The 17,585-nt window shown below is 39.8% G+C and overlaps 1 protein-coding gene across 5 annotated transcripts in view; it reads right to left on the bottom strand.

Moving 5' to 3' along the window:
* SLC10A7 (solute carrier family 10 member 7) overlaps window positions 1-17,585 on the bottom strand; it is a 252,926-nt gene that overhangs the window by 25,407 nt on the left and 209,934 nt on the right. For all 5 annotated transcript variants that reach the window (XM_082636696.1, XM_082636694.1, XM_082636693.1 and 2 more), the window contains one exon: window positions 10,574-10,647. In XM_082636696.1, the coding sequence (XP_082492822.1) occupies window positions 10,574-10,647 (74 nt within the window). The remainder of the gene's footprint in view (window positions 1-10,573; window positions 10,648-17,585) is intronic.

The raw sequence follows: 17,585 nt of genomic DNA, 5'->3' as shown, positions 1-17,585 counted from the left end.
TAACCAAATAAATAATGTGAGAGATGCGACTCTGAAACAATAATTGTTATTCATCAATCTCTGTTTGCAAGTAGAGATGGAGAGAGAGAAACTTCAAGTGAAGGAGCTCTCCTGGGTGAGATCCTTCACTTCAAACACAGTAAACAACTGTTGTTCTCTGATGCACATTTTAGTACCGCTAGAGGCAACCTTTCTAAATATTAATAATAATAAACAATCCCCTCTGCAACTGACAGCAGGTGTAGGGATGAACAGAGAGCCCCGGGAGACGGGCTGTGGTGGGCCCTCCTGGATGTGGCAAAGGCCTCCTCAGAAAGGACAAGCTCCAGGACAACAGAATGTGGTCCCCTCACTTCCTGTTTTCAGAAGCACGGGGTGCATCTGGCTTCGGGCATGTGAGTTGATTATTAACATGTAAAATGAATCTCTTTAGAGCTCCTTCTAACTATGACACGGTGGTTTTTATTTTGAAAGAAATATGAAACTGCAGAATTAAAAGCTTCCACCACTAAAAATTGACATTAAGAGAGGCACAGGGGTAAGGATTCGGTGTATAGTTTGAGGTGCCGCTGTATAATATGTGGGTTTTTGTTTTTTTTTTTCAGTACATGGGCCTCTCACTGTTGTGGCCTCTCCTATTGCGGAGCACAGGCTCCGGATGCGCAGGCTCAGCAGCCATGGCTCACGGGCCCAGCCGCTCCGCGGCATGTGGGATCTTCCCGGACTGGGGCACGAACCCGCGTCCCCTGCATCGGCAGGCGGACTCTCAACCACTGTGCCACCAGGGAAGCCCTATGTGGGATTTTTTGTCTCCTTGCCATTGAGCTGTAGGGTAGCAACGGCGAGTGAGCTCGGCTGCAGTGAAGCTGCCGCATGTAAGCCTTGGCCGCTCTTGTTCCTGCTCCAATCCTGAGACCGAGGGAGCAGCAGACGATGCACCACTGCAGCTGTTTCTAGAGGACTGGGTGGTGTGATGGAAAGGACCTGGACTTTGATGTCAGAGACCTGGTTTTCAATTCTGACAGTGCTACCCACCAGCTACGTGATTGGGTGACCTGACCCGAATACCCTCAGTTTCCACATCTGCTCCAAATGAGGTTAAAATAACTATCTCAAGTGGTACTTGGAGGTTTCAGTGAGACAGAGCACATCAAGTACCCAGTACAGTGCCTGGCATAAAGTCGGCATCTCCAAAATGATAGCTATCATTATTATTATGAATAGCATTATGAATCAGTATTGCGGGGTTCAAATGCGGTAGTCCACAGGACTGAGCAGGGAAGGGCTTTGTCACTGAAATCATCTAGGATGAGGTCGGAAGCATTCCTAAAATTTTTGAGAATGGGGACTGCTGAGGACTGCCACGGGAAATGAAACTTCTACCTCGGATGCCGTGCAAACCTCCATTGGCCTCCATCTGTTTACAACCTCTTGATAAGTGTGTATGGTTCTATCTGGGCTGCTGTCCCTTTTGGAGCACTGACTTCTGGAAAGCATAATTCTATTTTGTGTGTTGTTCTTGTTTTTTAAATCTTTCTACAGTATCAATTACACTGTGAGACTTTGGGGGAAAATCATATATATTTCCTTTCATAATGGGTTTTTTTAAAAGGATGACTTTCAAATAGTAAGGCGTTCTGAAATTGTTTTTAAATATGCTTAAATTTGACCATCAGCTTGCCAGGAAGACATGGTCTTAGAGGAAGAAAGCCCCCTCTTTTGGAGGGAGTGCTTGGTATGATGGGCACGAAATGGATGGTTTTCTTTTGCTCGGGTTATACCTTGTGAAATACTGGCACACTTCCACATCCAAGCACAGTGGTTTAACCAGACTGGTAGAAAAAGGACTCAAGAGAACATCTGAAGGCAAAAATATGGGAACTCCAGCTACAGATTAGAAAAATCAGTGCAGGTTTTTATCCTTCCTAGACATGACCATGAGGCCATGGAATGAAGTGGGTGATTCCTGGAAATCAGAGTCCAGGCCTACTGAGTCTTTAAAAAAAATGTTTGTTGTTTACCTTTTTATAGTACTTAGTGGTGTGTCATAAGCCTCTATGTTCTAAGCATCTCATTTTGGCTAATGATGAGATAAAAAAGTATTTAAAAGTGGGGCGCACCATGGCTAGGCTAAAGTTAAAAAAAAACACAAAAAACAGAAAACCAACAACCTTGGTTGGTGCAAACTGGTTCCCACCATCATCACTAAGCACCTACACAAAGTTTGACCGAATGTTCTGCTAGGTCAAATGCTCGCCTAAGAACCTGGGTGGGTGAGCTAGGTTCTCTGGAAGCTGAGAGGTGATTATGGATGGATCTAATATGGTGGCTCTTACACTTTTGTGTGCATAATACCCTTTTTTTTGCAATGTGTTACAATCAGGCTCCAGGGTCTTATTCTTAAAAATTCTGAATCAGTAGGCCTCAGATGAGGCCCCGTAATGGGTTTTTTTGGAAGCAATTTGCTCTAATTTTAAGGGCCACCCTTTGGGAAATGCTGATCTTACACTGTCCCTCTGAATGACTCAAGATTCTAAAGTTAACACTTAAGTCTTTCAAAATCAGAAAATTATTGAATGTTAGAACTAGAAGGATCCCAGAGATCATCTAGCCTAGACTTTTCATGTTAGCAACCAAGGGCTGATACAAGAGCCTGGGTTTCACAGCATAGGACCTTCCCCAGAACTCTCATTACAGCTCGGCACAGTGGCTAAGAGTCAGACCTGGCTTGACTTCTGGCTTTGCCACTTGGGGTCATGTGATTTGGGCAAGTTGTTTATCGCTCTGGACCTCACCTCCCTTGGGGGGGTGACTGTGGTAGTGAGGTGAGCTGGTACATGGAAAGGACTGTTGGAACGTGACCTGCACCAGGCTTGTCATGCATAAGCTCCAGATTCTTCCAGCAGATAGAGTACAGTTGCTGAAGAAATTTGAAGGGTAGGTGAAAATTACCTGTACTCCCCACTCCCACCACCTTGCCAGCAGCTTTGAATGAAAGCAAGCTGCCACAGATACAGGCATTTTTAGGTTAACATATATTAGCAGTAAAAGTGTCAACTAAAGTCCCAGCTCTGACCTTGTCAGTGCTCTCACTAGCATGTTGCATGAGAGGGTCTCTCAGAGCAGGATTCAGTAACCCTTACAGTCAGCCTCAGGTGACTACAGGGCCTCCCGACAGAGGCTGAGCACAAAACTGGTAGCGATCAGGCCTTCAGCACAGCCCTGGGGATTGCATATTCAGGACATGGGATTTGCTAGATTCTTCTAGCAAGTGGGAAGTGTGTCTCTAAAGTTTTAAGGCAGGCTACATATCAATGAGGGTCCATTTATTACATTTACCATGCAAGGCAACAAGTCAGTAATTTCATCAATAAAAACCTATTTCTGAATTCATTATGCTAATTAGTAAAGTCTCTGGTTGACAGAGATATAGATAACAAAAGCATCTGTTGTAGCTGCCTCTGGAGTACTTTCTTTTTGATAAAATAATAGCTGAACACTCCAGTGAGAATTTTCCATGAGAGCAGTGGGCTGTCCTGGGCGCTGAAGTCTACACTAACCATCAGCATAAAATATTTTCAAGTAAATTACTTCTTGTAACAAGCATTTAGTCTATTAAGTACCCAATTAATCTCCATTGTTATTATTATTATTACTAATTGAAAACATGTTGAATAGAGAAACAATTTAAAAAATAAGTCAATAAAAGGTATAGAAACTGTTATATAAGCTGGATTAATAAAATCTAAATGGAGGTGATCTGACTGCAATTCAAGAATTATTCCAAGTCTTAAATTAGCTCTGGTTCCTACATGGTATCAGAAATTTCGGTTAAAGTTCTGTGAAAAAGGGACAGCAGTAGCCAAAGCCTACATGGTAACTATTTGAGAAAGGGGGTAAAATTTCACCAAGCAAGATGTGAAGTAGTATTTTTCAGACCTTGGATCATGACCCATTAATGAGCTGCTGAATCAATGTAATGGGTTTTGATCTAGCACTTGGTTAGAAGATGGAATGTATCACGAGAAGTGAGAGTGAATGTTGTTTTGTCAAACTTTTACACACATGCAAATGTTTTCTGGATCACACTGTAAAATATATTTCTAACTGCAGGTTGTGGTTAAAAATGTCTGACAGTCCCCGGCACAGGAAACGTGGAGAAGGAGCAGAAATGTGCGAGCATCAGGGCACTGGTCCTGGTGAACACCACATACTGCAAACACCTCCTGCACTATCGTTCAGAAGAATGGTACCTGAGCATCAGGCTAGGGAATCTTCAAAGAGGTTTTAATGTCTTTCATTTGATACTTACGCAGAACCTGGGGACTTTCTAAATTTTTATTACGAAGTCTGGATATGCTAGTGATGAAGTTCAGACACCAAATTCAGAATCAAAAATTCAAAACAAAATAATCTGCAAAGCTCCAAACATAAGTGTATCACTTTGAGAACTTGCATCTCTCTCTTTCTTTATGTGGATCAGAAAACAGTACAAAAGGATAGACACTACCCAACTTGTTTTCACTATGGTGGTAAATCCTACTGGGCCTTTAATTTCAGTGGCATCTTTAAGACTCTGTCAGATGCCAGATGAATGGATAAAGAAGATGTCTATGTATATATAATGGAATATTACTCAGCCATAAAAAAGAACGGAATAATGCCATGTGCAGCAACATAGATGACCCTGGAGATTATCATACTAAGTGAAGTAAGTCAGACAGAGAAAGACAAATACCATATGATATCACTTATTTGTGGAATCTAAAATATGATATAAATGAACTTGTTTACAAAACAGAAACAGACACACAGACATAGAAAACAATCTTATGGTTACCAAAGGGGAAGTGGGGGAGGAAAGGATAAATTAGGAGTATGGGATTAACAGCTCCAAACTACTATACATAAAATAGATAAACAACAAGGATCTACTATATAGCACAGGGAACTATATTCAGTATCTTGTAATAACCTATGATGGAAAAGAATCTGAAAAAGAATATATGTATATATATTGAATCACTTTGCTGTACACCTGAAACTAACACAATATTGTAAATCAACTATACTTCAATTAAAAAAAAATCTGTCAGGTGGTAGAGGACCCCATACTGTCTTTCCTTACAGAACTGAAACGCCAAGAGCAAACTGCAGGATAAAAAATATATTTACGCTTATGCCTCAGAGACAAACTTCTATTTTCTGTCTTTACTCGGGACTTCGATTTCTACTTTGATAGTTTATTGTTAAACAGCACTGTGGCTCTCAGTTTGCAAGAACAGAGTACAGACACTGATGCCCCTGAAAGGTAAGGGCTGGCTCTTCAAGACACACTTTAACTACAATATAACCTTTTGTTAATAAAGAAAATATAAGGACTGTGTGCCAGTTTATGACAGGCCATAAGGAATATATACATATAGCCACAATTACAGACAGCAAAGATTTTTAAACTGTCTTATAACTAGCAATGTAATCAGAAATAATTTTCTTTTTTAAACAATCAATAAAATGATTCAAACCCACACTGAGAGTGTACACTTAGAACACTCAGAATCAGTCAGCACTTTTGGGTCTTCAAAGAGCTTTCACATCCTATTGTCCAATGCAGTTCTGGAAGTAGGAGACCTGGAATCTAGTCTCTGTTAGTTATATGCCCTGGCATAAATTTTTAGAATTTTTTCTACGCTTCATTTCTTTGTATGAAAAATAAGATAATAATTACTGATTTGCTAATATTCAAGGTTATTTAGGTAACAAGAGTTAATGGGTTAAAGGCTTTAAAAAAAGTGCTTCCCAATTGTAGGGCAGTTTCATCAAGATAATAGTCTTTATGTGCCAAATAGAACTGCAGAGAAGCTTTAGGGGGAAAGAAAAACAGAAATGCAAACTTTCCTATTTCAATTCCATTTCCTCTGGAGAAAATAACCCAGATGTTATTAAATGATCTTTTCAGCCCAAGCTGCAGGGTAATCCTTTAGCACTCTTGAAAAGCTTCCAAGTAAAATTGAAAACGAGATCCTTTTCAGAGTTTGTGTCTCCTATGAAACTCTCTGGAGAGTATGAAGATAATTATTAGCCTCTTTAGGAAGATGTAACAGTCATATTTCCTTTCTTGTAATATTGTAACATTATTTACATAGCTGTCCTTTCAAGAACTCTCTTCCTTTTCACACAGAGCAAGGAAACTATTATAGAATGGTGGTAATATCAGTCACTGAGCAAAAGACTCATAGGAACTTAAAACTGGAAGGAATCTCAAGTATCATCTCTTCCATCTTCTCATTTTACAGATTTGGAAATTGAGGCTGATAGGAGTTAAATGATTTGTTCAGCTTTTGGTGAGAGAACTGCAACTTGAATCCCAAATAGAATCAGGTATGTATTCTTTCCACTCTTTCCAGAATCCTATGTCTATCAAAACGCTATATTCTTTTTGCTTAACGCGTAGTTTCCTATCACAGCTCAGCTGGGTAACTGCAAGCGTAGAATCATAATGAAGTTCAATGTGAGGAACAGATGCCTTGATTGGTCTTTGTACACAAACGTCTATAAATGGTAAGACCCATAGTGGACTTTTAATACACATTGATCACGACACTCTATTTAAAACTTAAAGAGCATTCTTTCAATTCAGTAAAGCTTTTGGAAACAAACAACTGGTCTCACAACTGATTGCCAGTTGTCGGTTGACATGCTCTAGGAGTATACGCTTTCATTTTGCCATTTGGAAACATGAAAAACTAATATAAACATACACTCAACTTAAGGATCTCAAACATCCTTAAACATTCTCTTTCTAGGAAGAGTGAAAAAGCTTTCTATATAGTAGAACTCCAGATACCAAAGTGATTTGAACACTCAAGAGAAAAAGATAAATAAAATAAAAGTAAAATACTAATTCCACAGGGTCCCTCGGATCAAATGTCTTTTGTGATGAGCTCTATTGACTGAGTGAGCACCGAACCACTGGTAACTAGGGTGCAAGCTGTTCTCCCACCTCTGCCATGTAAAATATCTTCTCATCATTATACAAAAATCACCATCAAACTAGAAAATAATTTGGGAGAGTTCACGGCTTTTGGAGCAACCCACAGCCAGTGATGCTGTCTTGACAAAATATAATTATCTCCAACCCTGAGGTGCAACTACAGGAGAGCAGCAAACAAGCCCTGTAGTATTGTTTCAGATGAAGCACAGCGAAAGCTCTGCACTTCCTCCAGGCCTCCTCTTTCTTCCTGAACGAACTCCAGGGAATGGCATCATGTCAGGCTTTCCAGATGGATTATGTGAAGCCATAGCTCAATGTCATTTTCAATAGGAAGCCTCATAATTAAAGGTCAAATAGTCACTTCATCTGCAATCAATCAGTAGAAAAAGTACTAATACGAAGAACTAATCAATCAATGGCAAATGCACTAATAAAAGCAATGAATCAAATTCAGCCTGTGTGTAGATGCAAGTACATTGAAGAGCTTGAGACAGGGCAAAGGCAAGAACAATAAAAGAAATGTCAAGTGTGTGTACAAGAGAACTTTCAGACGGCTTCTCAAAGCCAGAGTTTTCATCTTCGGTTCATTAGTTACCTGGGTACCACCGGGTCTGCAATAATTTATTCTTAAATACAAATACTGGATATAATAACAAAAAATGTTATTTCATAGGGCTTTCTTCATGTATTCTATTTGAGATGTTATGTGTGTGTGTGTGTTTAAAATCATTAGAAGAAATATTTTGACAGTGATCACAAAAGGGATAGATATATTTTCTACATGCCAAATAGATGCATTTTAATCTGTTGTATTTCATCTTGAAATAAGAGGAATATAACTCTGAGTGATATTACCTGAAATTTGCCCCCTGCTTTCTGGAATATGAATTCTTCACACTTATTGTGATGTTCTTTCATTGCTATGCAGATGAGAAGTTCCATTAGGATAATTATCGGCCTGTAGCTCAGGTCACTGCCAGGCATATCCTCTGTACCAGAGATGTCAGGTCACCAGTAGAGAGAAACATGAATTGGATCTTGTGAAAACTGATACACTAAATTTATAGGGCTTAACAAGTCCATTCAAGCAACAGGACCCAAACACCCCTTGCTGTATGTAGAAATAAGGGTGCTCCTGGGACAAGGGTGATCCGTGCCATCTCACTGAGATAAGAAAGCAGCAAAGAGGTCATTTTTATAAATGCTACCTAGGAGATTGCAGGCAGGAAGCCAGGTCTGACCCAGGCATGATAGAACAGCCTAGCTCGAAGTAAAATTCCCTAATCTAAGAGCTACGGAAACTGAGGCCTGGGGATGTCTCAGTGGAAGAGTCAGGATGAGTATTTAGGTCTTGCAATTCCAAGAAAGCATAGGTCTACCATGTTATGGAAATAACTAAGGATTTACACTACGATGGTTACTTAGATACCACATTAGTATTTTATTGGAGGACCCAAGTATCTATTTCATGGGAGAACATTGCAAAAGCAAAGTACAAAAGCAGAAGTCCAAGTTAACCCAAACATTTTTAGCACAACAGCTACTTTTGATCGACGTTCAGAGTACCTGTTTGCCTGAAAATTAGAAAGCATTAAGGACAGAAGGATATGGCTTTGAGATTAAAAAAATGAAAAGAAAAAAAAAGGATGGGTAGGTATTCTGCTTACAGAAAAGAAAAGAATACTGATCACGGTGCAGTATGCTTCTCGGGTAGAGCTTTGTTCACCACCGCCAGCTCCAAGCACAGGCGAAAATCATGGAGGAACAAACACAACCCATTTTAGTTGTCCTGACAAAAGCAAATCCTAGGGGTGGGGCAGGTTTGAAAGGCCACTGCAGAAATGCGGAAGCATATGTGGTGCAGCCAGGACTCAGCATCTGCTCTAACGACACAGGCTCATTTGATCCCTGACTCGTGACCTCAGAGGTGCCTGGCAGCACCCGCCTCTGGCCTCCCTACCTTTGTAACAGCCCCTTCCTTTTCAGGAGACCTGGAGCACCGGGCATCACATCACAACGACCACATGAAGGAGGAAGTGCAAGATGATTTCTTTGAGGTCAACAGTTAAACCACACCTGTTTCATGAACATCTACAGGACCGGGGTCAGGGTCCTGGGAATGGTAATACCGTCATAACCAATACAGTTAATTATAACTAATAACAGCTGCTGCTTTAAGGGTATGTGTTATGTGCCAGGCAGCACACCAAGCTCTCTAGGTGGGCACTCTCATTTCGTCCACAGCAATCTACATACAGCACAATTACTGAACACATTCTGTCATGTACTGACTTGTATTAGGTACAAGTCCTGTGCTGGGTACTTAACAAATTTTATCTTTAATCTTTACAGCAGCCTTGAGAATTAAGAAAAAGTAAGAAAATGGCTTACAAAGTGAGAAAGCTAAGGTTCAGGGAGCTTAAATGATTTGTCCAGGATCACAAAATCAGGACTGGAATGTGGCTTCCAAAAAGCTCTTTCAAATTCTATTTGGTGATGATTATAAAGAAAACCTAACAGTCACAATGCAACATATGGACAGTATATATATATATATATATATATATATATATATATATATATATATACTTTCTTCAAATAAGCTGAACCCCTAGATAGCAATTGCTTCTTTAAGAGTATGTCCAATTTCTAAATCATTTCCCAAACTTTGCAAGACTGAAAATAATTCTATCAGACAAATATGTTTGGGGCTAGTAAAACCATTACGAAATCTCTTTGTTTCCTAGTTTACAGACTGAACTTTAACACGAGCAGACTTAGAGCAATGTCATTCTCTTTAGTCAGTCACATGTCAAAATGTAATGGAACTTTTACAACTAGTTTTACCACAATGTGCCTACTACCCCAAGGAGTTTGTTAATGATGTATATTTCAATAAAGTTTCTATTACTTAATGACTTTTAATGACTAAAAACATGGATTCCAGATGTCTGGACAGGTTATTGGGATAATGTCATTAAACTGGATAAAGCTAAGTAGAAAATAGCACTTTTCTTGATCTATTTTTGTCCATTAAATACATACTTATTTCATTTTAGGTGCTGATCAGATTGAGTTAATGATAACTATGTCGTATTTCTTTATAGAAACAACATTCTGAAACGAACTTCAAACTAATGTCAATATCAAACTAGAGTCATAACATTATTTCCACCTTGCTCCAAGCTTCCAGAAAATATAAGGTGACATTTTCCAGGGGTCACTCTAGAGCCTTCCAAAGCCAAGTTTGTGCTCATTGCACCCCCTGCCCCCAACTATGCACCCCCAGACTTTTAACATGAACATTCTACATTGAAAATCTTTGATGAGAATCGAAAACATGATCACAAATAAAGTTAAATCCTACACTATTAAATTTAGGCCCTCAAAAATGGGTTCGATCTAGTGACGGTATTTCAAAGCTATGACCCATCCTCCCTTTGCTATTGTTCTTTAGGTCACAGAGTGGAAAATACCCCCATTCCATTTAATTTGAAGAGTTGTTTGAATTTCAAAATCATAAGATGCAATTATCTGAGGGTAATATTAAGTTGGTTTTGAAGTCTGTGGGTCACTTACCCAATGTGAGAGATTTGTGTGTAGAACAGAACATGACAGCCACAGTGTCTGCTGGTGTGAAACCTGAATTATTCCTAGTGGCAAAAGAAAAAAGTGTTTTACAAATAAAAAGCATATTTAATACATCCTCAATCAAATGTAGTACCTACCTTTGTGCTAACATCCCTTTGATCAGTCCTGGTGACAGAAGTAATCCTACACCCAAATGTACAGAAATGTCCAAATTTCTTTCTAGAGAATAATTTCTGAGTCATTTATCCATGAAAAGGAGACAGTCTTAAAAATGTGTGGTGGAGGTCTTCTAAAATCACATATGTAATCAGCTTGTGGCACAAGACTTTATAAAAATCACGCAGCAAGGAAAGTTAGCTCAGTCACTAGGCTATCACTTGATTTTAACCCAGTGGCTTGAAAGAGTTAATGTAACTCAAAAAGGCTTCCCTCAAGGAGCAACACATCCCTTTGGCAGCAAACAACGCCTTTGAGAAATACACGGTATGAACAAGGGTTTAACATCATATGTTTTAGTAAAAATAATAAATTACCAATTTTTATCCATTACTATGTATCAGGTATTCCCTTAAGGTCTTTGCATATAAAGACAAAAACCCTATCAGGTAGGCAATACAATATCATTATTTACAGATGAGAAAACTGAGGCACACAGAAGTTATGTAACCTACCCAGGACCCCATAGCTAGGAAGTAACAGAGCGAGGATTTAAATCAAGTCTGGCTCCTGTCCCTGCGCTTAACTGCTATTGTTTTATTGTTATATAATATGTTAAGGATAAAAAAAATCTTGCATAGTCAAAATCCATTAAATGTTATGGGGATCAGTGCTGGTGAATATCGTATTCAGATTTCCTATTTTAGATCATAAAGATTTAGAGAACCAGGAACCGAAAAGGTTAGAAATGTAACTATTATTATTGCATCCTTGGTATGAAACTATTCCTTCCTGCAGGATCAGTGTCTGAAGATATAGTGAGTCTGTTCATTCCCGCCCTGAACTCAGACAAGAGGGTTAGCAAACGGAAAAATGTTCTAGAACCCGACTGCATGCAAATAGTTGTAGATGTAACAATCTATCCAATTGTCAAGGATCTCTAAAGAAAGAGACCCCACCATGTCCCTTAGTAACCTCATCCTTAGATACAACTTTCACTGGGAGAAAAGGCTTCCCTCAGCAGCTCCCACATCCTGTTTCTTTGTTATATACTCACTGGAGGGGAGCAGGATCCTCTCCTCCACCACCTGCTCCTCTGTACATGTTAAGAGAATATTTAAATTGCCCTTTAGTCTCCTCTCCTTTGAAAAAGCATGTAAGCTCATGCTTCCTAACCAGTCTTACCTGCAGCCGTTTGTTTTTGTTTTTTTAAATAACATATTTCCAAAATGAATTTTTGGTGTCTCACCTCAGTTGAAAGAGAAGGAGGGAGGGAGACAGAGAGAGAGAGAGAGAGAGAGAGAGAGAAAGAGAGAGAAAGAGAGAGAGAAAGAGTCTCTAGAGAGGATGTTTTGTTTCTGAAGAGCAGGATGATCTCAAGCTTGGCAGGGGTGTAGGGGATGATGACGAAGCCTGTAGAGAACTTCTTGGAGGAAATTACAATTGAGCTAGGCTTTAAAGAACAGGTTTAGACGTGCGCAGATGCGGATTTTACGTAAGGGAGAGCAGAACGGAAGCATGCAAGTGCAGGAGGCAGTTGGCAAAGCGCAGACTCTCCAGGCTGACTTGTGTGCAGGGGCACTCGCTCACGTCCAGGAGCATGGACTCCATAAGACAGGATAAGGGGAAGTACTGAAGGACATGGGACAGTAGAATGGCATGGTCAGACCCATTCTTAAGGAAGAGTACTCACACAGCCCAGTATAAGGCTGAAGTTGATGAGCCCAGGCAGGGAGCAGAAAGCTATGAGGGCCTGAAGAATCACAGTGAATACAGGAGCTGGTGGTAAGAGACATGAAGATAGAATTAAAAGAACTTGTCAACTGGTAACTTCTATGAAATATTCCCTCCCAACAGCTTAAGGGTACAGGCAGTGTGGGAAACACTGGAATTTAAATCCAGACCATCCTTTTGCTTAGATATAAAATGGGGATCATACTGTCTGCCTCTTAGGGTCATTGTGAGGATAAATGCCAATGTCTGTTAAGAACTGGGCACATAGCAAGTGTTTAAAAATGCTACTTTAGGGCTCCCCTGGTGGCGCAGTGGTTGAGAGTCCGCCTGACGATGCAGGGGACACAGGTTCGTGCCCCGGTCTGGGGAGATCCCACATGCCACGGAGCGGCTGGGCCCCGTGAGCCGTGACTGCTGAGCCTGCGCGTCTGGAGCCTGTGCTCCGCAACAGAAGAGGCCACAACAGTGAGAGGCCCACGTACCACAAAAAAAAAAAAAAAAAAAAAAAAGCTAGTTTACACTTTTATTGTTATTGTTGCCTTGAGAGAAGAAGAGAGATTGAAAAGAATTTAGAAACTTTGAGAGAAGTATCAAAGCATTAATGGAAATAAGGAATGGAAGAGGAAGCCCAGTAGGGTCTGGGCCGGAGACCCAGGAGTTGAGGTTTAAGTTCACGGAATTTGCAGTAGTGAAGGGGGCTGTGTTTTCAAGAAATCTGGTGAAGAGAAGAAAAGGGCCATGGAGACAAACCTGTTTATACATAGAAAGTGATGATACAGCAGGTAGAAATAATGGACGAAACCACATCCTCAAAGGGGCCCGAGAGGATGAGACTGAGATTAGCTGGAGAGGAGCGTGTCCTACAGTCTGAGAGTCTGTGAACTGGAAGCAAAAGAAGACAAGGTGAGTGAAAAATACAGAAAATTTTCAGGTGGAGAATAAGAAAGTGGAGGTAATTTACATCAAGAGAGTTTACTTTCTGTACAAAGCGTGAGGCACTTCATTCATCTACAGAGAAGTCTGAGGGAATACTGAGGCCTGAGAACCTAAGAAATGAGAAAAACTTGACATAAGCAGACGGGAATATGACCTACGGTCAATTCACAATGAATAAAATATGTCTCCAGGAATGAATGCCCAGCTGTGATTGTGGAACACGTGGCAGAGCCAGCTGGCCTAGTCTGGGGTCTTTCTCCAGCAATGCTGTGGTGTCAGTAACACTGCAAAGGCCTTTGAGGGCTTCGGCTGCCCTTGTTTCTAACCAGTTGTTGCTGCATCTGGATTTATGCAGTTTGGTTTTCTTCCAAGGGAGTCCGGCAATACACTTCTTCTTTGGTGAACGTTGTTCTGCTTGACCCATTTCTAATGTGTCTAGATCTCTCTGGCCAAGAAAGCTCTGATTTAATCTGGCGCTGGCTGCCATGTTGGAACAGCATTTCCAGTGTGGCTAAAGAGGATGTTTGCAAGATATGCTTACTTGTCCTCTGCTCTGGGGTAAGGAGACCGAAGGTAAGCCCACACGGGGGGGTATCTGGCCTGATGTGGGTTGGAACACTGCCCTAGGGTCCTACTGACACAAAGCCCTTCAGTGGGGAGAGAAAATCAGGACGTAAAGATGGAATGTTTGAGGTTAAAAACAATATTCCACCTAAATAGGGCTGACGTATACTCTATGTCTACAGTAACAGACTGTTCCACATCACAGATCTTGGAGAAGCCAGCAGAGCACGTGTTCACTTAACCTTCCATCCAAGATGAGGAGGAAGAGGATGAGGACGGTGAGTAACCACAGCAGTAAACATTAAAGAAAATTTTTTCTATCATATATATATATATATATATATATATATATATATATAATTGAAGTATAGTTGATTTGCAGTCAACATTTATTGAGCAATTTTCTAAGCACTTTGCATCCAGTTCTTCGTTCTTCATAGAACAGCCTTATATGGTAACAGTATTTTTGTCTTGTTTTTTTCCGAAAAGGGATCTTGAAGCACAGTTGCCTCAAGTCACACAGCTAATAAGGAGGCTGCCCCAAATTGTGAAGACAAGTTTGCCTTCTGAGAAGAACGTTACAAAAACTCAAAACCATAACCAAAATCACCACACAATTTAGTGGATGAGAGCAGCCATCCTGGTAACTAACCCTCCCTCACCCATGCTCTGTTCAGGGGTGGTTAAATGGTGAGAAGTCGTGACAACACACAGAAAAACAAAGCGCCCCGTACCTTATATTAAGCGGTAATGACTATAATTATTTTCAGTGATTATCATCTCTACTGTGTCTGCTCACATTCTTGAAAGGAATCGCATTACTATTTATTTTCGAACTCTACCTTATCTCTATTTAATATTGATTTTCTTTTTATCTTGTGTTTATAATTCTTTTGATTACTTTGGCTTCCCTCGAGACGTTTATTTCCTTTTCTTCCGAACTGGTCTTTTTATTCTCTCACAAAGCTTTCATTCAGTATTTTCCACATAATATTTATTTTGCCTTCCTTTGAGTACCCACAAAGGAAAACATGTCAAAAGGTTTTACTAGCAGAATTACAGAATGTGCAGCAGAAAAGGTCCTCTGAGATACTCCCGTCTAAGCTCACTGTTTTTACAGGGGGAAACTTCCACGTGAAATACTTTCCTTTGTTAACCTCTGTACCTGTGTGGTGTTTTTTTTTTTTTTAACAGAACATGGTTTAAAAATCTTTACCTGGGCTTCTCATCTTTTTTTTTGAAATTTTATTTTATTTCATTTTTTTTATACAGCAGTTTCTTATTAGTTCTCTATTTTATACATATTAGTGTATATATGTCAATCCCAATCTCCCAGTTCATCCCATCACCCACCCCCACCCTGCTTTCCCCCCTTGGTGTCCATACGTTTGTTCTCTACATCTGTGTTTCTATTTCTGCTTTGCAAACTGGTTCATCTGTACCATTTTTCTAGATTCTATATATATGCGTTAATATACGATATTTGTTTTTCTCTTTCTGACTTACTTCACCCTGTATGACAGTCGCTAGGTCCATCCATGTCTCTACAAATGACCCAATTTTGTTCCTTTTTATGGCTGAGTAATATTCCATTGTATATATGTACCACATCTTTATCCATTCGTCTGTCGATGGGCATTTAGGTTGCTTCCATGACCTGGCTATTGTAAACAGTGCTGCAATGAACATTGGGGTGCATGTGTCTTTTTGAATTATGAAACCATAATGGTATATTATGGTATATACCATCTGGGTATATGCCCAGTAGTGGGATTGCTGGACCATATGGTAATTCTATTTTTAGTCCTTTAAGGAACCTGCATACTGTTCTCCATAGTGGCTGTATCAATTTACATTCCTACCAACAGTGCAGGAGGGTTCCCTTTTCTCCACACCCTCTCCAGCATTTGTGTTTGTAGATTTTCTGATGATGCCCATTCTAACTGGTGTGAGGTGATACCTCATGGTAGTTTTGATTTGCATTTCTCTAATAGTTAGTGATGTTGAGCAGCTTTTCATGTGCTTGCTGGCCATCTGTATATCTTCTTTGGAGAAATGTCTATTTAGGTCTTCTGCCCATTTTTTGATTTTTTTTTTTTTTTTTTATATTGAGCTGCATGAGCTGTTTATATATTTTGGAGATTAATCCTTTGTTGATTCGTTTGCAAATATTTTCTCCCATTCTGAGGGTTGTCTTTTCGTCTTATTTATAGTTTCCTTTGCTGTGCGTCTTTAAGTTTCATTAGGTTCCATTTTTGTCTTTACTCGTTTTAGGAGACCTCGTCTATCACCAGCTGTGTGGCACTAAACAAGTTACCCAGAGCTCTGGCTTAGTTGGCCCATCTCTGAAATGGCTAGGAGACTTCCCAGGAATAACAATGTTCCTCTTCTCTCCTTCCCTCCCTTTCTTCTTCTCCTGCCCTCCAGGTCACCCTCCTTCCCTCCCAGGGCTATGGCCTGAGGCTGAATGAGACATCTGGTTGAAAATGTACTGATAAGGGCTAAAGTACCTAATGCAAATATTTATATCTGTTTTCTTCCTTTTCCTTTCTTAATAGTTTCTTTTGTCACTCCAGGTTTCTATTACTCTAGTTATCAATCTACCAAACTATTTTGTATATACTTTTAAAAGGCTCCCAATTACTGCTTTATTTTTCTAAGCTTTTTCAACTTTTTTCTTCTACCTTTGAAGCTTCTGAAAGTTGCAGAAAGCTTAGGTCACTATGGACAGTGGACTCTTGGTTTGATGAATCAACTTGCCATTCCTAGCGACTGTGACAGAGAAACGTCCAAAAGAATATATTGCAAAACTAGAAATGCTAATTCTCTCTCTTCCATAATTCGTTTTTGAAATAATATACACTACTGTGATATAACAACTATTTTACAGTAGCTAACATTTCTTGAGCACTTACTATATACTAGGTATTATGCTGAGGGCTTTATGTGCGTATTATTTAATTCTCCAAATGACCCTATGAGATAGGTACTACTACTATCCCCACTTTATCAATGAGGAAACTGACAAAAGTTACAAAGTTATTAAACAGGATTGAAACTTGAGTCTGTCTGACTCCAGAGTTGGAAGTTTTAACCCTGATGCTCTTCTGTGGATAGATAAATGAGAACACAGAATAACAACTCTCAAATGTATTTTAAATACTCAAAGTAGAAGAGTCTCCCCTGCCAGACACAATGACATGTTACACAATGGTAACATGTCAGGTCTGTAAACCTAAGAAATATTAACCAGGTAAACAAGTGTTGCAGGGAAGTTGAATTTTCTAGGCTGGGTCTCTCCTGGTTTATGCTAAACTTCCACCATCAGAGGTCAGTGGCATGCTGTACAAAAAAAGACAGACTGATTTCTATGTTGAGATTTTTGTCTCTGGATATCTGGATTGGTTTTAGCTTTACTGAATTGGCAAGTAAAAGAAAAGAAAAAACCCACCACAGGCCAATTTCACTAATTTTAAGAAGGAAGGAACAAAAAGTAGAAAAAGAAAAGAACTCAAAGAATAAACCAATGGGTCCTAGTTCTAACTCTTGGTATCTTTGACTAATTTGTGTGTGTGTGAACTTGGAGAATCCAGTTATATGCTCTCTACAA

Source organism: Mesoplodon mirus (assembly GCF_964341445.2).
Source record: "Mesoplodon mirus genome assembly, chromosome: 2".
Taxonomy (NCBI): Eukaryota; Metazoa; Chordata; class Mammalia; order Artiodactyla; family Ziphiidae; genus Mesoplodon; species Mesoplodon mirus.
The sequence above is the reverse complement of the archived record's forward strand: the minus strand, read 5'-3'. Positions and strand labels throughout refer to the sequence as shown.